At 34.2% G+C, this 27,223-nt stretch overlaps 1 protein-coding gene across 5 annotated transcripts in view; it reads right to left on the reverse strand.

The window, feature by feature from the left end:
* Positions 1-27,223, reverse strand: part of TBC1D32 (TBC1 domain family member 32) — a 204,141-nt gene that overhangs the window by 63,354 nt on the left and 113,564 nt on the right. For all 5 annotated transcript variants that reach the window (XM_081295926.1, XM_081295923.1, XM_081295922.1 and 2 more), the window contains 4 exons: positions 14,445-14,567; positions 13,334-13,442; positions 12,441-12,534; positions 1,251-1,376 (listed from right to left, as the gene is read on the reverse strand). In XM_081295926.1, coding sequence (XP_081152052.1) covers positions 1,251-1,376; positions 12,441-12,534; positions 13,334-13,442; positions 14,445-14,567 — 452 coding nt within the window. The remainder of the gene's footprint in view (positions 1-1,250; positions 1,377-12,440; positions 12,535-13,333; positions 13,443-14,444; positions 14,568-27,223) is intronic.

Genomic DNA, 27,223 nt, shown 5'->3' on the forward strand with positions numbered 1-27,223 from the left:
TTAAGAGGTAGGGTATTTGTGAAATGAGTAAGTTATATGGGTTCTGTCCTTCTGAATGAGATTAGTGTCCTTTAGAAAGATGTTGAAGAATCTAGCTTGCCCCCTTTTCTATTATGCAACAATGCAGTAAGAAGATGCCATTCTTGAAGCAGAGAGAAAGCCCACACCAGACAATGAACCAGATGGTGCCCTGACCTTGGATTTCCCTAACTTGAGAACTGTGAAAAATAAATTCATACTACTTATCAATTAACTCAAATTAAGATATTTTATTACAGCATTTTTCAATGGCTAAGACACCATCACAACAACTGGTCCCAAAACTAGGACAGCTCTATATTTGTAAACACTCAAATCCTCTGTGGATTTCATTTTTTAATTTCATTTTTTTAAAATATCACTGCCTGTATACCATCAGATCATATGAAAGTTAAATGAACAGAGTTCAGTTCTTCCCTAATCAATTAATCCTGCAAGTAACTACTATGTGTGGTTCTCACACACTTGCTTATTCAGGATCTTACCGAGGCTCTTATCTTTGCCCCCTTCGTGAAGTTTGAATTTCTCTAATGAATTGTAATCATTTTTTTTTTCTTCTGTGCTGCTGGGAATTGAACCCAGGACCTTTATCTACACCGATAGTCCCAAATTGGTGTGAAAACTTGTATACAACCAGAGATGAAAAATTATGCTCTATATGTCTAATGTGAATTGTAATACATTCTGCTGTAATATATAAATTAAAAATGAATAAAAAGAAGCTTGATTCCTTACCCACATTTACATACCATTATTTTCTGAAAATATAGTTTCTCCTACAATTAACAATTTATTTTTCTATTGACTATTTTTAATTTTATAACAAAGAACACAAATATAAAACATGGTTGCAAGTGAACAATCACTTTTATATTATAGTTTTATATTATAGTTTTCAAAAAATCTAGCTTATATTGGTAGTAAAACTTTCTTTTTTTTTGTTAGAGCTTTTTTCCTACTTTATTCAGATAAAATTAATTTAAAAATTAAGTTTTCAGAAAATTAGCTTCAGGTGTGGTGGTGCACGCCCATAATCCCAACAGCTCAGGAGGATGAGGCAAAAGGACCACAACCTCAGCAACTTAGTGAGTTGGTAAGCAACCTAGTGAGACCCTGTGTCAAAATAAAAAGGACTGCGGATGTGACTTGGTGGTTAAGTACCCTTGGGTTCAATCTCTAATACAAAAACAAAAAAAAAGCAATGCACTCACCACTTCCACTGATTACATCAGGTTTGGCCTTCATCATTTTACAAAATTGTTTTTGGCAATTTTCTATCCACTCAGTTTGTTCATCAGACATTTTGAAGAGTAATAATAGCTTGCCAAGATCACTGTCTAATAAAAAAGAAAAGATATAACAGTATTATAATACAACACACTAGATATATTCATCTGTAGATATTAATGTTAAATATGTAAAGAGCTGCAATTTACAGAAAAGTTCTGTTTGTGGTTTTCAAGAAATATTTCTGTAATTACATTTTATCTACTATCAATTGATATTTACCACATTTACTAAAAGCTTATAAAATGGATTACTGATTTATTAAAAGTTCATATAATGGATTGTTACTTTGTAAGCATAAATCTTTAATAGTCTTTCTCTTATATCAATGTTTCATTACTTAGTATCCAGTTTAACAGTGTGAAACTTAAGATTTCATTCCATGGGGCTGCCATGAACATTATACTCATTTGTCATGCACATTCAAGTGCAATTTTATTCTCATGTCTTTGAAAGTAAAAAGAAAGATAAATGTGTAAGATCTCTAGTCAATCATTTAGATCCTCTTCTTGAAAAAACAAACTGATGAAGATATTAAAATATTCTATTCAGGCTCACTGTTTATTTAAGTGTACAAATTTTATGCTTTATATATCAATTACATAAATTTCAGTCAAATACAAAATATGTGTGGAGTTCCTCCCATGTGGTTATAATAATTCACATATTACTGCCTTCATAAAACTTCTGTCTTTTAAAGCATATGTGCCCATGTGCACATATAGAAAGTCCCCTCTTGACCATGGGAGATATGTTCCTAAACCTCTAGTGGACAGCTGAAACCATGGACAATACCAAGACCTATATATAAATACTTTTTCCTATATATACCTACTTATGACAAAGTTTAATTTATAAATTAGGTAGAGTAAGAGATTAAAAACAACTAATAATAAAATAGAACAATAGGAATTCAGTGTAACAAAATGCCAGTATCACTGCTCTTGTATTTTAACAAGACTTAATTTACAATTAAGTAAAATAAAGATTATTTGAATACAATCACTATGACACTGCAACAGTTGATTTGATAACCAGAATGGCAACTAAGCAACTAAAGGACAAGTAGCATATGCAGGGTGGATAAGGAAGAAAAAAAGGTGATCCACAACCAGGTAGGACAGAGTAGGACAGAGGGGGATTTCATCACCTACTCAGAATAGCATAAAGTTTAAAATCTATATTCATTTCTGGAAATTTTCTGTTTAATATTCTCAAGATATAATCTGGTAGTGGATAACTGAAAACCATGGAAGGAAAAACTGCAGGTAACTGGGGACACTGTATCTATCTATCTCTCTCTCTCTCTCTCTCTCTCTCTCTCTCTCTCTCTCATCTATTATATCTATTATACCATTATATCTGCATACAGATATAATGGTATTAGTAACATATATCATTCCTATAATCTAAATTTCATTTTCTTTAGTCTTAAAAAGCTGATATGTATTGTCATGTGGTCTTCATTGTGATCATATATAAAATTGACAATTTATGTAACTATTTCCCTACTTGACATTCAGGCCATCAAAAACACTTCTTATCAAAGCTGCACAAATACTCTCTGATACAAACACATAAAGACACAGATACGTCAAACATATGCATGCTTGCAAATAAATACACACACAAAAATTGTTTCATTGAAAAAGAGTATATAATTCTGACATTCAGTAGTAATGTTTTCGTTAAATATTGATTATAATGATGTGAAACATTTTACCAAGAGCCTCAAAAATAAAAACAATAATTAAATAAAATTTTCATATTATTTAAATCAAAGGAGAAAATTTCTTTCAATAAAAATATTTAAACTTAATGTCATAGTTACATCAAAATTATGTTATTGCTAAAAAAGTTTTCATGTTAAATGTATCTTTATATATTTTCTTAAGCCTAATAAAAATCACTAGCAGCACAATTAAAAAAAACAAATGCAGGTATGTGTGTGTGTGTGTGTGTGTGTGTGTGTGTGTGTGTGTCTGGTCTTTGTTTCCTTCTGGTTTTTCTCTTTTATCCAGGTACAACCCTGCCATTTACCTCCTCCAAATGAAAAAAACATATATATGATCAGTCAACAAATATATGAAAAAAAAAACATCTCCAGGAATCAGGGAAATGTGAATCAAAATTACACTGAGATTTCATCTCATTCTAGTCACAATGGCAATTACCAAGAATACAAATAGTTAGTGTGGTGAGGATGCGGGGAGAAAGATACATTCCTATATTGTTAGTGGGACTGCAAATTGGTGCAACCATTAGGAAAGCAATACAGAGATTTTCTAAAAAACTAGGGATGGAACCACCATATGACCCAGCTGTCCCACTCACTCCTCAGTATTTATCTAAAATATTTAAAATCCGCATGATATAGATACAGCCACATCAATCAATATTTATAGCAGCACGATTCAAAGTAGCCAAGCTATGGAATTAACTTAGATGCCCTTTAACAGATTAAAGGATAAAGAAAATGCTTAGGAGATATCTAACTCCAGAGCTCACAGGACTAGTAAACTACCAGGATATTCCATAACTGTATTAGAAAGTCACTCTATAGTAGGAGGGTTAAGCTACACACTCACTTATAAAAAATGACAACCTTGAAACATCAAAATACACACAAATCACTTGATTTTCTGACACAAAAGGCTTTACTACCATTTGAAAAAAGTCTACAATTCAAAATTAATAATGTCTAATGTCCAATAAAAAGACACTAACGTGAAAAAAAAATTGTGACCCACAACTGGCAGATGAATCAACTAATTGAAACAGATTCATCAGATTCTCACTGAACAACTCAGACTGGCCTCTAACTTAACAGTCCTCTTGCCTCAGTCCTGCAAATGGCAGGGATTACAGACATTTGATAACATAGCAGCTACAACACCATTTTCATAGTAGCCATTACTACAGAATTCTAATTGTGTAGTATTATTTCTATAGACAGAGAACAATAAAAATTAGGACTTGGTATCACTTCTACCTCTAGCTCTGATAAAGTCACCATGAATAACTAACAGTTTGATTTCTCATGAAGGGTCTGGTTTATCTAGTAAGACAGAACAGCAGCATGTTCTTTCCCTCTGTGCTTCTTCTGAGTACTATGACTTATAGGAACCTACAAAAAACTGCAGAGTAAAAAAATCTACTTTAAACTACTAGAAAAAAAAATTGAAAAAAAGAAGCATCAAGTTTCCTGCTTAGAAAATTCACCATGACAGCTGACAATAATAATTCATGTCTAAACTCTGAAACACTGTAATAGGGAGCACTATAATATTTAATACTTGGGCATATTATAGTTTGTCAAAGATTATAATACAGAAAAAGGTTATTCATTATGTAAGTTTATTATAAATAATAGAGAAATGCTCTCTCTATATATACACATATATGTATGTACGTATATCCATATATATGTGTGTATGTGTGTGTGTGTATTGCCTTACATGCACAAGGCCCTGTGTTCTATATATAAAGAATTTTAACTCCAAAAGGAGAAAAAATGTAAGCACAATATAAATACAAAGAAAATCTACTATTTACATAGAAACTTTTAATAACTTCTAACTTCCTTCTAGGATTTCATTCAGTAATTCTCAGTATCCACTCTATACATAATATCATAATGGATGCTGTAAAAAACAAAAACTCATGGAAGGCTTCATAAAGTAAGAGAGACTCAATTTAGAAACTCATTTGTAGAACATTTAATTTGTTTGTTTCTGGTTCTTTTCTTCCATTCGGATTGGAATGGAAGAGCAGGAGAAGAATCCAGAGTAGTGTCCAAGAAGCAACTACATGAATAACTAATAGGGAACATATTTAGATACCGTCCCATGTTTATGTTTAAGATAATCTAAATTTATGCATCCTTATTTTGTTTCAACAACTGTATTCTTAAGATATGATACTCCATTTTATATAAATTATTCTTCATTTTGGATTTATCATACCACATTAGCTTTTCTTTCAAAACTAAGTGTTTACTGTAGAAGAAATCAGTGACATTAAAAAAATGAAGAATTAATTTTTTTTAATCCTACTATACCTAAACTAGTATCTATTTTCCTGGTTGATATAGATATGCTTGTTTCAAATGTTAAAGTAAGAAGTATTTGAAAATAAAATTATAATATTCAAAAGAAAATTCTGAAATTTCTCTACAGCTACAGCTCAAGATTTACTATAGTTTAGAGAGATTCTCAATCATACTACCAGTCTTCCTAGATAACAAGTTGGTGTCAAATAAAAGTTAGTTACCTTTACTTGCAGAAAGTAAATCTTAATTCCATGAATAGAAGCAATAAATAAAAAAGAATGAGAAAGTATCTGACTTGACATAAAACCCTAGATAAGTATTTGATAAAAGGGAAACGTCATCACCAAAAACATTCAAAGATGCACTGTATGTTTAAGATAGAATACTCAAAACTTTTAAAATCAGAACAATTTCTGCCATTATGTTGTATTACATTTTACACAGACAGCACCTATTATTTTTAGAGCACTTTTACAGTGATGACTAGAGGATTCTATTTTGGGTTCAATGACAAAAAAAAAAAATGGTAATCCTCAATTTTACATAATCTATTCTACTGGTAATGAAGGCAATCCAGTTTAGTCATTCCTTAATGAGTAATTTTCATTATTTTATTATAATTCAGTTATAACTGCATTCCATCTCCTTCTCTCTCCTTTTGTTCCTTAGAAGGTTTTTGTTTCCCCCTGACATATTCTCTTGGTAGTCTTCTAATTTTTAGTTTAGACTATCAGAATTATACAGTGGATAGTCATCCAATTGTAAATTCAAAAGAAATGAAGATAATTCAACAGGGACACAGGCTAATTTCTGAAAGGACAAAGTATCATCACACCAGTGAATGAGTTAAACTCAATAAGGACAGGAATTTTTATTTTTAAAAATCAACACAAATTAGTGAAAAATGTCTTGTAAATTAGGGGTATTTTCTAGTGCCAAAATAATAGGAATTTGTAGTTGCAAAGGCTAAATTTCAATATCTTTTAATTTAAAATAATAGCAGCATATTGTGATAACTAAGATGAAGAGGTGGCCATGAGCTAGAAGAAAATATGTGTGCATCCTAAGAACATAGCCATAAAACACAAAAATTTGTTTACTCATACATTGTATATTTTGTAAATCCAAAGATACAGAATATGACACTCTAACTCTTTGGCTCCATCTCTAATCTGGGAATTTTGTCTATTATCAGTATTTGTTTTCATATTGACTATAATACATTGCAATAATTACTTAACTATTCCATCAACAGTACTCTGCCACTGTAAAATGTTCAAAATAAACTTCATATATAATGTCTATAAAAGCCTTTTTCATTCCCCAACATATTAATACATTAACACATAATATATTAATAGCATATTGATACAAAACACTGCTTTTAATTTTAACTTATGCTACTTTTCTAAAGTGACGAAATTATACAAATAATATAGATGTAATATAGTAGCCTAGATTCATGGTACTTACCTATGAACATAATGTGGTTCCCTGGACATTTGATTAATACATAGAAACTAATGATTCAAGACATAATATAGTAAATTCATTCAGAGTTTAAAATTTATAAATTGAAAAAAGGTTTTAAATAGAATTTGCTTCAATTGTATGATAGCCTCCCTCATCTTTTTTTTTTTTTAACTACTTTTTTTTGATACTATCGGTAGTAAAACAAAGTGTATTTTGGTAGTAAAAAAAAAAATCATTTTAGGCAAAAAATAAAATGCAAGACACTATAGGTAGATTTATTTATATATTATACACTGTGAAATATAAATTGATCTGCTTTCTCATACAGAAATAATGTCATTTTAAAATTTGGAACATCTGAATAATTTAACTATAAGAATTTTAATATTATTTGATATATTCCATTACAGGGAATGATTATCAGGACAGAACTTAATATTTTATATAGTATATTACAGAGAATGTTTTGCCACGCAGAAAATCAATTTCCCATCAGATAAGTAAAAATGTGATGGCAGGAGTTGTAAAGTAGGATAGCAAAGCTATAAAAGGCTAAATTTGAAGTAATCACAGAACAAAAGGCTATGCTTTTGTTATTCTTCTCAATTGTGAAAAAAAATGGAATGTAATCCTACCAATGCACAACATTATGTGCCATAAAAATATAAGGTACTACTTTGTAAATGATAAAATGACTATGATAAAGGCATCTACTTTATGAGGGATATATACAGAAATCTAACTCAAGGAGCTTTCACTAACTGCAGAGCTATGGGTGCTCTAGAAATTGAGGTTGATCAGAGATTTTTGCAGGTAAGAGTAAGAATTTCTAAATTTTCTTCAGAATGTCCTGGAAATAATTTCCAATATTTAGTGACAAAAGTCTGAGAGAGAGAATTTGATGATGTGGTAAAAAGGAAAAAAATTCAATGATAATTCATCATTCAATAAATAATATTATATTCTATACTACCTGTTACTCAGCTTTTTTTTCACTGTGCCAAAATAAAACAACACAAAGGAAAGAAAGATTTACTTTGGCTCATGGTTGCTTGGCCCCACAGCTTTGGGACTATTGGTGAGGCTAAACATCATGCTGAAGAGTGTATGCTTAATCAAAGTTGCTTAAATCATAGCAGCCAGGAAAGAGAAAAAGAAAAGGTCTGGGTTCCAAATATACTCTCTTCAGGGCCATACCCCAAGGACATAACTTCCTCCTACTAAACCCCAGCTCTTAAAGTTTCTACCATCTCCAAAATAGCACTGTCAGCTGGGGCCCAAGACTTCTGAAGGACATTTAAGATCCAAACCATAATACCATGTAAGATACAGAGTTCCTTTGCCCTTTGTAAATCACATTCTAAGGGAAGCAACAGAGACTACAAAATAAATAAACAAATAAATACATAAGCTCACTGTAAGACATAGTGCTATTTGAGAAATAAGTGTCCAGAGAGAGAGAAAGAGAGATAAACAAAGGAATAAATATATTTTAGATAACAAGGAGATAACTTCTCTGAGTGAAATTTAGGCTAAGTTTAAAATGTTTAGAAGGCAATATCCATAAGAAGAGTAGGAATTAGTACTCTAGGAAAACAGAACATCAAGAGCAAAGGCCCATAGCCATAAATTTAATGCAGTTTAAGAGATGAAAGAAATTAGTACATCATTTATCTGTTAATGTCCTTGTACCTACAATATATAAAATCCTTTCACAATATGTAAAGTATTCAGTAATAAAATGAATATTTAAAAACAAATAAAGGATAAAAATAGTTATTTCTCCCAGTTTGACTTATGTCACATGGCCAATAAACACATGAAAAAATATTCACATCTTTAATAATAAAGAGACTTGAAGTCAAAATTGCAATGAGCTACCACTTTATATCTACTAGGATGGCTGGATAAAAAAGTGAGATCTCAACAACTGTTAGCAATGATACAAAGACCTCAGAAACTTGTACTGTGGGTGGAAATGTGAACTGGTGAGGCTGTTTTAGCAAACAGCTTGTGGCAGTTCCTCAACTGCTTAAAACATAGAGTTACTAGGTAATCCAGCATTTCACCCCTGGGTATACACTGAAGAGAAATAAAAAACATGTTCACACACAATTTTGTACAGGAATATTTATAGCAGAATTGTTAGTGTCAGACAAAAGGTAAAAACAATCCAAATGTCTAACTAGCAGACAAATGCTTAAACAGACTGTGGCACATCCATACAATAAAAAAATTTTTCAAACATGAGGAACAAGGTAGTGATAGATGCTACAACATGCATCAACCCTGAAAACATTATTGAAAGTACAAGAAGGCAGTCACAAAATACCATATACTACAAGACTTTATTCAAATGAGAGGCCAGACTTGAGAACTCTCCAGAGACTGACAGTAGATTAGTGGTTTTATAGTTTAGGACTCAATGAATGGAAGAGGGGGTATTCTTTTTTTTTTTTTTTTTTTTTTTTGAGGTGGTAAACTGTCCTAAACTTTTCTGTGGTGGTGATGGTTGGTGATATCTGTGAGTATACTAAAAACCAGTGAACTCCATGCTGTTGTGAAAAAGGAAAGAGACCTGTAGGATTGACTTAGAACATGTAGAACAATTACCATGGAAAGGATATGAGATGAAGGACAAACATATCAGTTCATACAAATGGCTCGCATTAATTATCATTCTGTCCTCTTCTCAGAAAGTCCTGAGGAGGTCACCTTTCAAGGAGGTCATCTGAAGGAATATACTGACAAAGAGTGACTATTCAGGAGTTCCTAGGGACATTCAGAAGTTCACTTTCATCAGAAGTTACTGATGTACTTATGGCTTTCAGCAAATAACCTATTGACATTTATAAGATCAGAGAAAGGCAATCAGTGCAACTAGCCTGGCTGTCAGCAGCTCTGTGAGTCAATGCTATGCTTAGACTGCTCTATTGGCCTTGTCAGTGATACTACAAACATACCAAAAGAATAATGAACAAATAAAGCACAAAAACTTACTCTTCTATTTGAAGATACCAGCCCCAACTGAGTAAATTCACATCAAAATGGTTTCATTCCACAGTAGAAAGGAAGATTATATACAACATAAGTGTAATTTAGATTAATTTATGTCAGCCTGAAGAAACACAATAAAAGTAATCTTTAAAGTAATAAAATAAACATGGGATGATAGGGAAGTAAAAAAACAAATTTCTCATCTTTTTGATATATGTCTATTGCTTTCAATAATAACTTGCTTTCAATAATAACTGTAGTATGTTATTCAATTCCTCAGGTCATTTTTAATTCTAAGTATGGAAGTTGTGCCATTTCCCCTCCTCCTATGAGAAAAAAATCCTCATCCTGGGGACACCAAAATTGGATGTGATAGAGTGGACTGGCTATGGGTTGTAACAATTACTCCCAGGATACCTAAAGTCTAGATTGGAAAAACAAAAACAAAGAGAACAGATCACCATCTTATGACTACCCAGTTCCAAATAGGGAAGACATCATAAGTGAATTTCCTGAAGGTCACTTTAACAACTCCTAACAGGCTAACCAGCACTTGCTTTTGACAACTGTACAACACTCCTTTCTCCCTCATTCTCCTCAGTATTTCTTTTTTAATCTACAAAGGCAGCAATATAAGTTACTACACTCACCCTACTTATCTAAACTTTCAGATAACAAATTATATTCCAAGTAGAAATTACTGATACCAAATGGATTTGAATTTTTCATGTGTGATGCTCTATATATGTGCCCATGAATATGTGTACAAACTTATGAATGTGTATGTATACACAGAGAGAGACAGAGAGAGAGAGAGAGAGAGAGAGAGAGAGAGAGAGAAAGAGAGAAAATATTAATAGCTCTTAAAGGGTCACTTACATTTTCATATGTGACACTAAAAATTTTCACAAAGAAAATGATGTCTCCAGATTCTTATTTATAGATAAAGATGAATCATCAAACAGCTAACATTGATGCTAAAGATCTAACAAGAGACAATTTAACAGATGAGGAGATGCTAACTGTAGCAAGCAGGATAAATCTAGAAGCTGGGAGACAAATGAGGAGATATCACCATATGCACACAACTGAAGTGATTTTTTCCACAACAATGAAACAATATTACAAAATTTTGCAGTGCAAATGATGACTAAAATAATACCTGTCAGAATGAGTGAATCATGACTTTTGAATCAAAAAGCAGAAAGGAAAGTATGTGACTTTTGCTGTTAAAATAACATCCATGCCTTAAAGTATTATTAGCTTAAGCATTGTATTTTTGAATGTAAACAATTAGTACTTAGTTTATTTAACTATTTAAATACACTATTTAAATTTAGTCATATACTACTAGAAAACATATTTGGTTTTATTTTTCTCATTAAGTTCACAGAGATACATTATTGTACTGTCAGGTCCAAAGGAAATCTAGACATGATTTAAATTTTCTCTCTCAATTTCTGCCCATTCTACTAAGAATCTATGACCAGTGACATAAATATCTGCAATATCAAAATGAGGTATTCATTCTAATTTGACCACATCAAGGTCAGGACCACCACTCTTCTTAGGAGGATATATAGGCACTACTCTTAAATTGGGAATAATGTCTTATTTAAACACTTGCGCTTTATGAACAGAAAGACAGTAAGAGTTCATACTCAGTATGATGGGGAAATGAAGAACAAGGCTTGAAATTGCATGGCATTCCCTAAGACAATGCATGTGCCAGGAAGGATGTCACAAATATTGTGGTCCTTATAAGGAAGACGCTACAGGGTTTTAGAAGAGTCATATGATCCAATCTGTTGTCCAACAGCCTCACTCTGACTGCTATACTGAGAACACAATGATCCTGGTAGAATATTGCAACAGGTGAGAAATGACAGTGATAGTGGGGAAGCAGAGGTGGTTTTATATCGGATACACAGAGTCAAGAGAATTTGCTGACAGATTACTTATAGGGAATGAAGAGAAAGGTCCAAAAACAACCTTCAAGTTTATTGCCTAAAGAATAGGAAACAAAGTTGCCATTTCTGAAATGGGAAAGAAAGTTGACAGTTACCTTATTTCTCATTAAATTTTGAGTCTTAGGTACATAGGTTTGAATGGAGCACAAAGCACTTACAAAAACACCACTACTCTGTTGAATAAATAAATAAATAAACATTCTATACATCTAGAATTCAAAAATCAAATATCACTAATTTCTTTTTAAAGCAAAAAAAAAAAAAAATATATTGCCACTGGACTAATTTGTCACACCCCAGCCACAAGAAATAAGAATTATTTTGCCTCATAAAAATTTAGTAAGAAACTTGAGAATGGTCAGGGATGTGGCTCAGTTGTAGAGCACTTTCCTAGCATGTGTAAGGTCACAGGTTCAATCCCCATCACTACAAAAAAAAAAAAAAGAGAGAGAGAGAGAGAAAAAAAAAAAAAAGAAAAATTTTTAAATTACAAAGCAACAGACATAAATACATCCCTGTATACATGCTGAAGGAAAATCAATATTAACACCTTAACACAGTCATTCTTCAAATTGTAATAAAAGGATTAAAAATAATATATCATTTAACAGTAAATATTTTACCTTGTTTTATTTCAGCATTTCTTGTAACTTCTGGCAGATAGCAGGGTGGCAAAGGGTATGATGAAAACATTGGCCAAGGATATGGATCATCTCCCTAAAAAACAGCAAGACAAATGAAATGACTTTAGGAATTAGTTTAAAGTAATATTGAATTTTATAGCTTTCTGAAATGTTATTCTATTAAATTGGCTTTTTCACTAAAATTCCAGAGTTGTTGCCCAACTAGCCAAAAGATAATTCACTATTCTAAAAAGTAATAATTAAAATTAAATATACATAAATATTAAATAACCACTGAAACAGACATGGTAACTTGATCTTGTGGCTCGGACTGATAATGATGACTTTTACTATATTTTTTCATGAAATAAAAACTGTAACCCTCAAAGAAAACCTGTATTTTCTTTTTTCTCACTAAACTGTTTTCCTTTTGTTGTCAATCATTTCTATCTAATCTTTCCCAGAGTCACAGTCAAAACAAGAATGCTCTTAACAACAAAATAAAACCTCCAGGAGAAACCCAGTCTACGTATATTGATGGAAGGAGAGAGACTCCATTTTGTAAGGAAATATAAAAATATAATCATCTAATAAAAAAGTTATGTCATGAAAGATAAATACAGAAAATAAAATATTCAAAAGCACACAGGGAGAATCACAACTTTTTAATAAAACAATAACCTACTCTGCTGCAGAAACTAGCACTCATGATCCTTTGACAACAAAAGAACTAATTCAGTTTGAAAGTGTTTACTTGCATCCTGAAGTCTGTCAACTAACAAAAGTTCAACTCTGTGACAGACATTTGGGAGATGTTGTTTAGCATCACCTGAGTTCAATATCTTGCTTTAAAACATGTCACATAAATATTCCCCCCTCTTCTATCACATTACCTTCTCCAGTATCCTTGGAGGCAAAATCCGTTCCGATGACCCACCAACAAGATTTATTCTTACAAGAATATGGTTTCTTTCTACTGATAAGCCATCAATTATAAAGCCTCTGAAAAAAAAAATAAATCAATTCTGTTACCTCCTTGATAGGATATGATTTGATTTTTAAATCACATCACTGGATTTTAAAGAAAAAGTAGAAATGCTTGGAAAATAGATTATTTGCCAATGTATCACCTAAAATACAAATAACTAAATTAATTTTGTATCTTATGGCTTTACTAGAGAGGGAAAAATTGATATAATGAGATTAGTGAGATTAATAACAGAATATTTCCTTGATTAATGTTATTGTACCCGAAAAAATGAAATTAATACATTATTTTTACAGTGACTTTATCATATTTTCACCCAAGATCTCTTATATGTTAGACACAGGGCATTCAATTAAAATTTAAGTATTGCTTATGAGCAGCCTACATATTCTGCCACAGTTAATCCTTTTCTTTCACATCAAACCTAGAGTATCAAGTAATATATGCTATAACATTCCAAGACCTGTCTAGGATGGAGACGAAATATTATTTTATTTTAAGGTACACACATGAAAATAATGTCAGTTATTGAATATATTATTAGTAAATGTCAGTCAAATTTAGGTAATGGCAAGTATGTGACATGTTAACAGGAAATATTATTTATTTTGCAAATAATCAGAATTTATGACTATGAGCTAAAATAACTAAAGGATAAAGAAAAAGTGCCTCTATAAGGGACACAAAATCAAACACTTAATTCAATGGGTCATCTTAGACATGAATTATGAAGTGATACAATTTCATGGAAACATTAATAAAGTTAGGCTTAACCTAAAAAAAAAAAAATTCAGACTTTGAAAGTAGTACTCTGTTAAGACTTCTCCAAAAATGTATATCATCATTCTGTGTGATTTATGCTTTTTATTGCTTCTTACTATTACTTAAACCTACTGAATTCAGAAATTAAGAAAAGAAACTATAGAACATTACTTTCTTAACAACTAAACTATAACAAAAAATGTTATTATATAAAGTTCTAATGCCCACATCCCTCCTTCACCCTTTACTTTAACCTGTGGTTCTCGGAAATCTCTAAGATATTTTCTTCTTGAGCATGTAGTAACATTCTGGATACTTGATACTGAGCCTCTAACAGGAGAAGAGTGTCCAGATCACAGCATACCACACTTAATAACCTATGTAAAGGGGAAAAATAAAAGTATATTTTGGAAAATATGTCCTAAAAGTATAGATGCATTCTTGAGGAACTAAAGAAATACCTACACACAGAAATACAGATCTTATACGACAAGTTATGAAGTTATATTTTTAATTATTTTGAATGATCTTCAAGTTGTTCTTACTGAAATTATTTTTTTCAAAAACCAATGGATAATTTCTAATCTAGATTTTTTTCCCTCTAAATCCACATTGTTAGTTTGAATGTGTGGTGTCCCCCAAAAGCTCACATGTGAGATAATGCAAGAAGGTTCAGAGGAGAAATAATTGGGTTATAAGCATCTTAACCCAATCAGTACATTAGGATAGGAATTAACTGAGTGCTAACTGAAGAGGTAGAGTATGGTTAGAGGAGATGGAATCGGGGACATGACTTTGGGACAAATATTTGTATCTGGAAAGTGGAGACCTCTCTCTCTGTTTTCTGATCATCATGTGAGCTGCTTTCCTCTGCCACACTCTTCTGCCATGATGTCCTGCCTCACCTCAAGCCCTGAGGAATGGAGCCTACTATCTATGGATTGAGACCTCTGAAACTAGGAGCCCCTAAATAAACCTTTCCTCCTCTATAGTCGTCCTGGTTAGATCTTTTAGTCACAGTGGCAAAAACACTGACTAAAACACACACAAGAATACTAATGCATCCTCTCAACTGCTACTTATTCTAAAAATTCATCAGGGAACATCAGCAAATTTGAAAATGCCAAAGTGCCATACTTTTCTATCAACAATTAATCAATTACAAAAAGAATGATAGAATAATAATTCTGCCATCAATCTAGGAAATGACCTTTGGGTAAAATGTCAATACCTAGGTATCTCACTGTCAGGGTGGGAGCAACTAACCCACTGATCTATTATAACACCATGAAGAAATGCAGGACTCAAAGGTCTCCTACAGTGCTGCAAGATACACACCGATTCTTGCCAGAACACTGAACCTAAATCTAATCAGTTATAGCTATCTCATTATCAGTGATAGGAAATACAGGAATGAGAGAAATATATTAAAAGATACCACAAGGTGGAAATAGTTAACCAAATCCAGAATTTGGAGAGTCCTATACATTATTACATATATTATATCTTTAGTGGGAAAATGGCATTAACAAAAAGAGGTGAAGAGGAAATTGTTACAAATTTTAAAAGAACAGCTAAGCAAATGTGAAGAGTATTTGATATTGATTCAAACTGTAAAAGTGTTTTTCAGTCACACAGAAAAATATGTAATAACTACTAGATAAGACTAGAGAAATTTTGTTAATTTTATTAAATATAGTAATGGTACAGTGGAAATGGTTTGGGTTTTTGTTCATTTTTGTTATTTCAAATAGGTCTTTATCTGTCAGAGTTATATACTGAATTGTTTATAGGTAAAATGGAGTCTCTAAAATTTGTCTTAAGGTCCTAAAGTATAATAATGTGTATGTGGTGTATGGGGGGAGATAAAAAAAATAGCAAAATACTGTTTCTTCAGATAAGTGACAGGTACATGGAAGGTTCATTAATCTACTGATTACTTTCTAACATGTTTAAAAATTCTGTGACATTTAGATACAATTGTATGTTGCCTATTCAAAACATACATAAATAGAAGATGTTTGTCAAACATCTTTACCTATCTGAAATAGCAATTCAATGTCACTCTCTAGCACATGGAAACAATAACCAAAAGCACATAAAAACAAAAGAAAAACTCATTAGCAACAACTTAGAGAAATGTTCCATTCATGATTTACAATAGCAAAATCATTTTTGTAAGATACAAATGGAACCAAAATGAAAGAAGTCTAGTTTAAAGACTGTGATATATGTTGGCATCCTCCTTTCTCATCTTAGAAATGACCCAAAACCAAAGAAAAAGAAGAAATGTAACATATCACAGAATTTTAACTGCAAAAACGAGTTAAAGGGCAGCCAAAAATAGTGAAAACAGGACAAACACTGCTAGGGAAGGGGAAGATCAAGAAAGTATACCATGGATGTTCATGATAAGAAAAAAATTATAAATGTCTTAAAAATAAATAAATAAATTAGGGTTTGGATATGAGGTGTTCCCCCAAATCTCCTGTTGATGTAGGAATATTCAAAGGTGAGACGAATAGATCATGAGAGCTATAACCTAATCAGCTCATCCTAGTTTTCATGGACTCACTAGGTTGTTACTATAGGCAGGTGGCGCATGGCTATAGGAGGCGGGTCACTAGGAACACGGCCTGGATGGATGCATCTGCCCTCCCAGGGGTAGAGGGTGCTCTCCCCCACCTTCTCTCTCTCTCTCTCTCTCTCTCTCTCTCTCTCTCTCTCTCTCTCTCTCTCTCTCTCTCTCCTTCATGGTTGCCATGAGATGAGCAGCTTTCCTCTGCTGGTCCCTTCTGCCATGATGTGGGCCTCACCTTGAGCCCAGAGCAATGGAGTAGGCTGTTTACAGACTGAGACATTTGAGACTATAAGTCTCAAATAAACTTTCCCTACTCTACGTTGTTTTTGTCAGGTATTTTAGTCACAGCAACAAAACGTTGACTAAAACAAACCATTAGAAGAAAAATCAAGTAAATTTCTAAAAAATGAGGAATATAAATAGATGCCAAACTTAATCTAGAGTTCTCAAAAATGGAACTGCAATACATCAGAAAGCAACATGGGAAAACTTGGCTCCAGTATGGTTCTAAGAAGTATAAGGAGCAAGGCAGAATAAGAAGTCACATAAAAATCAATTATTAATTATTGGTTAGGTTACAGAGACAATTTTTAACAAACAGAAAATCCACCACGTCCACAGTAAGGTAGAAGGATGAAAGGATAGCCTGAAGAGAGGACAAACACATACACATTGGGGCCTATAGAAACTTCCAGCTGACCAGGAACCTGATCCTTGCTTCTCTTAAAACATGAGCCTCTTATAAACAGTTGATGATGAAAAAACTCACATCTCTCCCAAAATAAATGCTGCAGGAAAGATACATCCAAAGTTGCTATTTTTAAAAATTAGGAAAAGTATAGAATATATTTAAAAATTTTCCATTAACTACTTCAAAGCATGACCAACTTGTTCCCCATTAATTAAAAAAATATATATTTAATAGAGCAAGTACCTTCATTAGGATCTGTGCACAAGGTAAAGCTATATGAACTTAGGGAAGAAACAGAAGAGCAACCAGAAAGTTAAAACATGAATGGGCAGAACTAATGAAAAAAGCAGAGGAATAAAACTGTCATAGAAATTCAAATACAAGTGAAAACAGTAAACAGGAAAACATCCATTAAAAATGCAGTAATAAGGGGCTAGGGCTGGGGCCCTGTGGTAGAGCACTTGTCTTGCACCTGTGAGGAGACACTGGGTTTGATCCTTAGCACCACATAAAAATAAATAAATAAAGATAATGTGTCCATCTATAAGTAAAAAAAAAAAAAAAAAATTAAATGCAGCAATGGACATGGGAACAGATGAGAAGAATGTGGAAAATACAATGGAAATAAGTTTAAATGACTGATTTCTTGAAGAGAAAACTGACATAATCTAACAGGGAATACCTTTAAAGATCCTAAGCAAGAACATCTTCCTGACAGAAAAGAAGTATGAATGTAAAAATGTCAAGAATACAGTATATCCCAGGGTAAACTGAACCTAAAGTGTCAACACCAAGATATAGCCTGGTAAGTTAGTGGACTTTAAGAAAATTAAAAAAGAGAAAGGGAAAGGTACACTGAGGTGAGATGAGGTGAAATGAGTTGAGTTGAGGTGAGCTGAGGTGAGGGAAGGGGTTGGGTCATTCAATCATTCAGGTATCCAGAAAAAAAGAGGAAGTCACTAAAACCGTGGGGAAAAAAATCCAGTTGTCATTAGGCATGGCCAGAGTAACATTCAATACCGATAGAGCAATGGAATAATAGTGGAAGGATGTCTAACACTGGGAGATAATTTAAACATATTACACAACTCCCAATTTAAGCAGCAAAGTAATGACATACAAACAAAAGTTAGGATATAGACTCTGATATACAAATTTAAAGTTGTGTTAACAAGTAGATGGGATTTTCTGCTAGACAGTATGTGAAGTGAAAGGAAGACAGAAGTCAAGGACACCTGTTGGTGTTTAGCTCAAATAATAGTAAAAATCAAGTCATCTTTAACGAACATATGTAGACTGCAGGTTAATAAGGATTAAGGAGAAATTAGTCAACTCTTTCTCTTTAGGCTACTAAATTGATGAATAGGTGATAAAAATGACCATCAATAGATCTCCAGCTTAGGATATAAAAGAAGGAGTATATGGGTGGATAAGATGGGCAATGATGTAATACAAGGTAAACTGGAGCAAATTTGCGATGAGCAAATACACGCCTGAATCAAATTCCCACTAGAGAATGAATAAATCAAAAACTCAAATAAATGACATAGACTTTTAAGACCTTACAAGCACGAGGAATAATGTAAAGCTCAACAAATATGATCCATTACTAAACTTAAATAGACTACTGTGACCAAGCACAATTCATTCTAGGAAGAAAAAAGTTTTAATATTAAACTATGTCCTGATGTAATTTGTAACATCAAAATGTAATATAAAAAAACATAATTATCTGATGAGATGCTTAAAAGATCTTTGATTTAAAAATGTAACATCTTCTCTATTTCCTGTCCTCCAAAAAATTCTAAATAAAGGATACTTTTTTTTTTTTTTTTTTTTAAAGAGAGAGTGAGAGACAGACAGAGAGAGAGAGAGAGAGAGAGAGAGAGAATTTTTTAATCTTTATTTTTTAGTTTTCGGCGGGCACAACATCTTTGTTGGTATGTGGTGCTGAGGATCGAACCCGGGCCGCATGCATGCCAGGCGAGCGCGCTACCACTTGAGCCACATCCCCAGCCCAAGGATACTTCTTTAATTTGGTTTAAAAACAAATCTATCTCAATACAATGGCTAACTCAAACAGAAAGGTATTCCCATTAATGTCACAAAAGGTAAAACTGTACACCCCTTCCCCTTTTGAAGAAAAGGGAGGAGTTTTATTTTCAAGAGTCTAAGAATTTACTAATGGGCATTTTATTTCAAAAAGGATGGAGCAAAACTGGTGGTCTAACAAAGGGCTCCTGGGCCAGATCACCCCAGACCCTTGCCCACCATATGCCCAATACCTGTTTCAGAGGGATGGTTGATAACAGAGGGAGAACTTTTGAGAAAGGCAGGGAGGTAAGATAGATTCCCCCAGGGTTTCTACTTAACATTGAAGGGAGTAGGCAGACCCACATTCATAAAATGGAAAATAAATAAAAATCAAACCAGGCAGCACAATTTAAGGCCTGTGTTGGCTATGAGATCAATGCAAAGCAACTAGCTACTTGCAAAGGTGCCCATGGCTGGACTCAGTGAGGGAAGGTGAAGGTCAGACCCACTGGCCACCCTTCCTGCTCCCACCATCTCACAAAAGGAATGAGGGACAAGAGAGAAGATGACTTTTATTTTAAACATGTGATACCTTGTGAATATAGTAATAAGAATCAATAGCATAAGGTAAGCAGCCATAGTGGTACCTGAGCCAGTGTTGGGTCAGCTATAATGAAATTCCTCACTGTTTGTTGTTTTATGGGGCCATTTTTTTTCTCTTTTTGTTATTTTTATTGTTCTTTGATTTGTATGCATCACTAATAAAAAGCAACCACCCCATTCTGCTCTGGCTGCTACAGTATGCTTTGGTGGTAGGGATGTGGGTTGGGTACAGAGTCCGGTCCCTGGAACAGACACCTGGTCCTTCCCCAAAATGGACTTTAAGGTACTTGCCCTGTTTATTTTTTAAACATCATTCTCATAATTCTGGAAATTCAACCCAATGCTAAGACAAAAATAATGAGATGTACTATCTAAAAAGAATATGATGTTCATTGAAAGAAGAATGTGATATTGATTATATGTGTGCTTCCCTCCCAATGATGTAAAATGCAATTTATTTTTTAAAATGCTGATTAAATACCTATTAAGTGCCTACCATTGTTTTAGGTGCTGGGGATATACCACTGAATATTTTATACACAAAAATTTCAGTCCCTATGGAACTTAAAATACTAGATCTGGGGAAAAAACTATGAACAAAATAAATAGAAAACCAAAACACAAAATGGATATAGCTAAAGCAGGGAAGTAAAAAAAGAAAAAAGAAGTTCCAACAAAGGAATGGTAGAAATGGATCACTGTGTGTCATTCTAAATAAAGTGATCAGGAAAGAATCCCCTAAAATGGTGACACCTCAGTGCATACCATAAGAAATGAGGGAGTAAGCCAGGGAGCTATTAGTGGGGGTGGGGGGGAATTCTCCAATCAGAACAAACCACTTTAACCAAGTCCTAATGTGGAATCATTTCTACCATGTTTGAAGAACATTAAGGGGCCAATGTTGCTGAAGTGAAATGAGAAAAAGAGAAGTATTAGGAGATAAGGTCAAAGCAATAATATGAGTCCAAATATCACAGGTGCCAGATCACACAGGTCATTGCATCGACTCTGGATTTTTGTATGGTGATCTAAAAACAGCCACTGAAGTCCAGTTTCATTCTATGAGAAACTGGGAGTATAAGTTTGAAATGATTTATGTTTCAGTGGAATCTCTGTGCCTTCTATGTACAGAATAGACTAAAATTAGGAGCAGATGTAGGGAAAACATTTTAAAAAGCTATAACAATAATTTAGATAACACAGTTGCTTAAAATAGGGTACTGTAATGATTTGTTGATTGAAAGGAGTAGCTATGTGATAGATAGATTCTTACAGGGACACCCTATCAGTCCCACCTCTAGTGATCATACCCCTTGTGAACCGTTTTCCTTGAGTGATGTTTGAAGTATGTAAAGAAATGCAATACCATCTGCTTAAGGACTGATACCCACCCTGTATATGCTACCTGCCTACTGAGTCACCTAGTAGCTGATTTGGGTATCAGATCAACCATCACATATCACAGGACTTGTGTTCAAGTATCCTTTACATAATAGCCTAACGCTACATTGTTCACCTCATTTCAACTCATCACATAGCATTATATCATCTCACATCCTATCATTTTTTTATAACTTTAGGAAATTTGCACTGGGATCAACAAAAATTAAATCTGACAATTTTAGACAATATGCCTTTATAGTTTTCTCAAACTTTAATCCAAGGCAGTCTTGACTGTCCTACTATCTGAGAGATTATTGTAAAAATTTACTCTACTGATGATATTAACTATACCTGTGTGAGCAGGACATAGCTGGTACTCCAGATGTTTTAGTAAAGCATAGGTATGCCAGAGAGTGACTGACTCATAAAATTCAAGAGGCTTGCCATCTCAGTAAAGTTTCTCAAAACTAGTGGCCTGGAATGTTGATATATCACCTGTAAAATGCACCATATATTGCTAAATTTTACATTATTTATCACCAAGAAAATGGCACAGTTCATGATTTTAGAACTCTTGAATTTTAGAAGCAATATCTACCATATTTAAGTGTACTGCTTATCAATCGTATCAATTTTAAGTATGACCCAAAACAAAAATAAGATGTAAAATTCACGCAGGCTCCAAATCAAGAAAGTCTATCATGTGGACCTTTAATGAATCTGAAGCAGATTCTATACTGCTAAATGTTTCAGGAAAAAAACTGGATATTACAAGAAGATTTTGGTGTGGTTTGGGAGGCAGAGGCAGGAAGATCAGAAGTTCTAAGCCAGCCTCAGTAACATCAAGGCCCTAAGCAACTCGGTGAGACCCTGTCTCTAAATAAAATACAAAATAGGGCTGGGAATGTGGCTCAGTGGTTGAGTGCCCCTGAGTTCAATCCTCAGGACAAAAAAAGAAGCAGCTTTTGGCAAGGTGGAACAAGAATCACACACAATCCTAATTAGAATAAGTTATATTCCATGTATGTATAATGTCAAAATACACTCTACTATCATGTATATCTTTAAAAAAATTTTCTTAAAGAGAAAAAAAGAATCACACACAAACCACTAGAATTTTAGAGTGAATTCATGATCCCTTTACTAAAAAACTATTCATATTTTATGACCCTTAATAAAAAATAATTTCAAGCTCCTATCACCATGGCTACTTTGTTCATAATCCCAATTAGAACAAGCACAAGAGGAATTGAGGAAAGAGCCTACCCATCAACAAAGGAGATTATTTTGCCTCCTTTGCAGAAGTAGGGAGCCCTTAAAAGAACATTTACACAATTAATATTAATCTATCAATTTATTTTCAGAGGACCACCTTTTCCATCATTCTTCTTAAACTAATTCTCCAATCTTTCTTATTCTGAACTCCTAACCACCCAGCCCTTCCATTAGTCATGGTCCATAACACTACATAAATCATTTCCTAAAGTCTTATCTCCTTCCAGACAAAGTGAAAAAATAGATATGTATTTCAACTTTTCCTCTTTGAAAGCTATAAAGTTCTGACAGTTCAATTCTATCATGTGCTGGTGTTGTCAGAGTACCATCTAAAAATGAGGCTTAATATTTGTTTTTCTTCCCTAGTTAGCTAGTTAGAAAAAACTTTCCATGAGCCATAGGTGTGTATTGTTAATGACAGCCATATGTTCATACAATTTTCAATACATACACACTCTTAGGGCCAGTTCAAGTTTGTCTTACAAGTGCTGCTTTGCACAATTTAACTGCTTTGCACAAATTAGAAAATTTTATCACATACATTATCAGACTGGTTGCTAAATGTGCAAAGAAATTACCAATGAGCTGAACAATATGAATTCCCTCATCACAGATGAGGGATATTTATTAGTGAGTGCCCAGACTGCAACAAGTAGGGGCCAATACTGGACTCAAGATATAAGACATAACAGGAGGAACAACCAGCTACCTAGTGGCAGGCTGATGACATTAAACATCTTCTTACCCAAGACATACACTTCACATCCTTGACCACCCTGCTTCTCTATGAAACTCTATCTTACTACATGTGGACTTAACAGATGCTTCACCAAGGTTCATGCCATCAATAAAACACTACTTCTGACCAAGAAACTAACTTAACAAAAGAAGTAAAGCACTGAGCAAATATCCACGGAGTTCACCACTCTTTTGTTGTACCCTATCTCCCCAAAGCAATTTATCTTGGTATTAGTGGAATGGCACGTTGCATACTCATAATGGCATCACACAGGACACAACACCTTGCAGTGCAATTCTCTAAGATGCTCTAAAACAAACCAATAAATGGTGTTATTGCTCTTATAATTGTAAAGTATGGGTCTAAGAACTAAGGGGTAGAAGAGGAAAAGAAGGCTTCCTTTGGTTTTCTAACCCATTAACTTATGGGTGTAAGAGGTGGGTGTTTTAAGATCTTATTATAAAGTGGAGTATTTTACTGGCCTGAACATTTAAACGTTTCCCTACCCTCTAAGGCTTCCTTATATCCTTATAACCAATAAGGAGAATAAAGTAAGTGTGTTGACTGGAGGAATAGATCATGATTATCACTGAAAACAAGCCTATGGCTATACAACTGAGGCAAAGGGGATAAAGCTGATATCTAAGGGATCCCCTGTAGCACCCTCCATGGCTAGTGTTAAAAATTAATGGAAGATTTATGCAACCCAATACAGACAAGACCATTATGGCCTCCAGAACCACAAATATAAAGCTCTACATATAGAACTAAAGCTTAAATATATGTAAGATTTTTTAAATGCCCTAACCAGCTATTTGAAAAACAAACTAAAATAGAACAGCTGGTAGGGGAAGTTATAAATGCCATCTCAAGTTTACTTGTAGAGATAAGAATTGCAGGGGGATTCCAACATGGTGGAGGGCGCAGAGAGATCAAGTCTCTGACCTCTTCAGCTGTGCAGGCATAGGGAGTCGTAAACAACCTAAATCTGTTTGCTCAGGACCACTAGGCAATGCTGAGCTGACGTGGATCTGGGACAAACAGTCTGGGCCTCTCAGAACACACTCTGAGCCCGGATCGGCTGAATTCAAGCTCCCGTTCGCCTGCTTCCTGCAGACAAACAGCTGTGACTCAGCACTAATCCATCCGGCTGAAACAACTGGTCAGCCCTTCTTATCCTATAGAGGTAAATGCCAACCGAGCCTTCATAGGCCTTCGTAGGAAGTGGTCACAGGTTTGAAATGGGGCTTGGGAGAGACAGTAAGGACCCACCCGTTGCATTGGTCGCCCGGCAAAGGGAAACGAACTGTCGCCATTTGCAAGAGATACCACCATGGCAGAGAACTGACGTCATCAGACTGCGGCGGAGGAGATAACTTCATTGAAACCTGCGGATACAGGTGTGTAATTCCCTAGCCTTCCCTCTCCACACATCGGGGAAACGTTAAGGGCCCCTCCCAGCTCTCCAGTAAGGGCCCCTCCCAGCTCTCCCGTGAGCACGATAGCCAGCCCGAGGGAATCAGAGCTGGCTCGGGATCTGCGGCGCGGAACTACCGCCCCCCCCAGGGCTGACAGCTGAGGTCTCTTGCACCAGCTACCGGGGGCGTGGCTACCGGAGGGCAAGCAAAATTCGCCGAGGATTCTCAGCCCCAAGCTCTACAAACTTAGGGTCTGAGGGAATGGCAAACAGGGAGAGTGTGCCCAGTCGTTCATGAAAACAGGGCTCCTGGGAGCACCAGACCTGGCGTGTTCCCAGTATTGGGGTGAGCGGCACCCGTGAGAGGGGCCTGGCTAGAGGAAAAGTGGGAAGTGACTAGACACAAGAGGAGGCCCTAGGCACTCAGGATTGGAGACTCGCCCAGTCTGGGAGGAGCTGCTGCACAGTGATTGGTTCCCGCGTATTGACAGGAGAAACTTGGCCTGGTGGGCACAGCGCCACCTACTGGAAGAGAAGTTAATCAAACTCTAAGACTGCATTTATTAGTTTTTTTTTCTTTTTTTCTTTTCTCTTTTTTTTTTTTGATTTGGGTTTTTCTTTCATTTTCATTTTTCTTTCTTATTGTTTTTTTAAATTTTTTTTTACAATTTTTAAAAAATTTTTTTTCTTCTAATTTTAATTTTTTTAATTATTTTAAAAATTTTTTTTTCTTTTTTTATTTCCTATTTTTTTTCTTCTTTTGTCTTTTCATTTCTTTTCAATTATCTTAGCCCCCCTTCCTTGAATTCTCCCTGCTTACTCTCATTCTCTTTAGTGACTTCTTCCCTTCCCTTCTAATACCTTTCCTCCCAAGCATCAAATAAATTTATACGAGTAAACAGTAACTCAGCAGTCAAACAGAACAAGAAGTAACATGAGCAGCTTCAAAAAGCAAGGAAGAGAAGGAGTACAAACAATGCAGGACAGCCTAAATATTCAGGAGGGCCTAGAGTCATCAGAAAAATGGTCATATAAAGAACTCAAGGAACACCTTAGACAGATGGAATGGAACCTTAAAGAGGATACAAGACAGCAAATTTAAGCAGCGAAAGAACACATTGAGAATGAATTACATAAACAGATAAAAGAAGAAGTTAAGCATCTTTATCAGGAGATAGAGATTATAAAAAATAATCAAACAATAATTCTAGAAATGAAGGAAACGATAAACCAAATTAAAAACTCAATTGAGAGTATCACTAACAGAGTGGAGCAAGTAGAAGCCAGAACGTCAGATAATGAAGACAAAATATATCATCTTGAAAACAGTCTAGCCAACTCAGAAAGGCTGGTAAAAAATCACGAGAAAAACATCCAAGAGTTATGGGATAACATAAAAAAAACAAACTTACGAGTCATCAGGATAAAAGAAGGTACAGAGATTCAAACCAAGGGAATGAGTAACCTGATGAATGAAATAATTACAGAAAACTTTCCAGAAATAAAAAAGGAAACAGATATACAAATTGAAGATGCATACAGGACACAGAGCACACAAAATCACAGTAGACCAACGCCAAGACACATTGTTATGAAGATATCCAACATACAGAACAAAGAGAAAATATTAAAAGCTACAAGAGAAAGAAGACAGATTACATTCAGGGGTAAACCAATAAGGTTAACAACGGATTTTTCATCACAGACACTGAAAGCAAGAAGGTCATGGAACAATGTATTTCAAACACTGAAAGACAATGGATGCCAACCAAGAATTCTGTATCCAGCAAAATTAAGCTTCAGGTATGACAACGAAATAAAAATCTTTCATGATAAACAAAAGTTAAAAGAATTTGCAGCCAGAAAACCAGCATTGCAAAGCATTTTGAGCAAAACACTACACGAGGAAGAAATGAAAAACAATAACCAAAACCATCAGTAGGAAGTGCCTCGGTAAAGACAGAGGGCGAGGGGAAAGATAATCATGGAGAAACAAACTAAATTTTTTTTACAAAGGATAAATAATCAAACATGGATGGAAGTACAAAACATATATCAATAGTAACTCTGAATGTTAATTGCTTAAACTCTCCAATAAAGCAAGATAGGCTGGTATCATGGATTAAAAAAAACAAATCCAACAATATGCTACCTCCAGGAGACACATCTGATTGGAAAAGACATACACAGGCTGAAGGTGAAAGGATGGGAAAAAATATACCATGCACACGGTCCTCGTAAGCAAGCAGGGGTGGCCATCCTCATATCGAATAAAATCGACTTCAAGACTAAGTTAATCAAAAGGGATAA

The sequence above is a fragment of the Spermophilus citellus genome (genome assembly GCF_964194105.1).
Source record: "Spermophilus citellus genome assembly, chromosome: 5".
Classification (NCBI taxonomy): domain Eukaryota; kingdom Metazoa; phylum Chordata; class Mammalia; order Rodentia; family Sciuridae; genus Spermophilus; species Spermophilus citellus.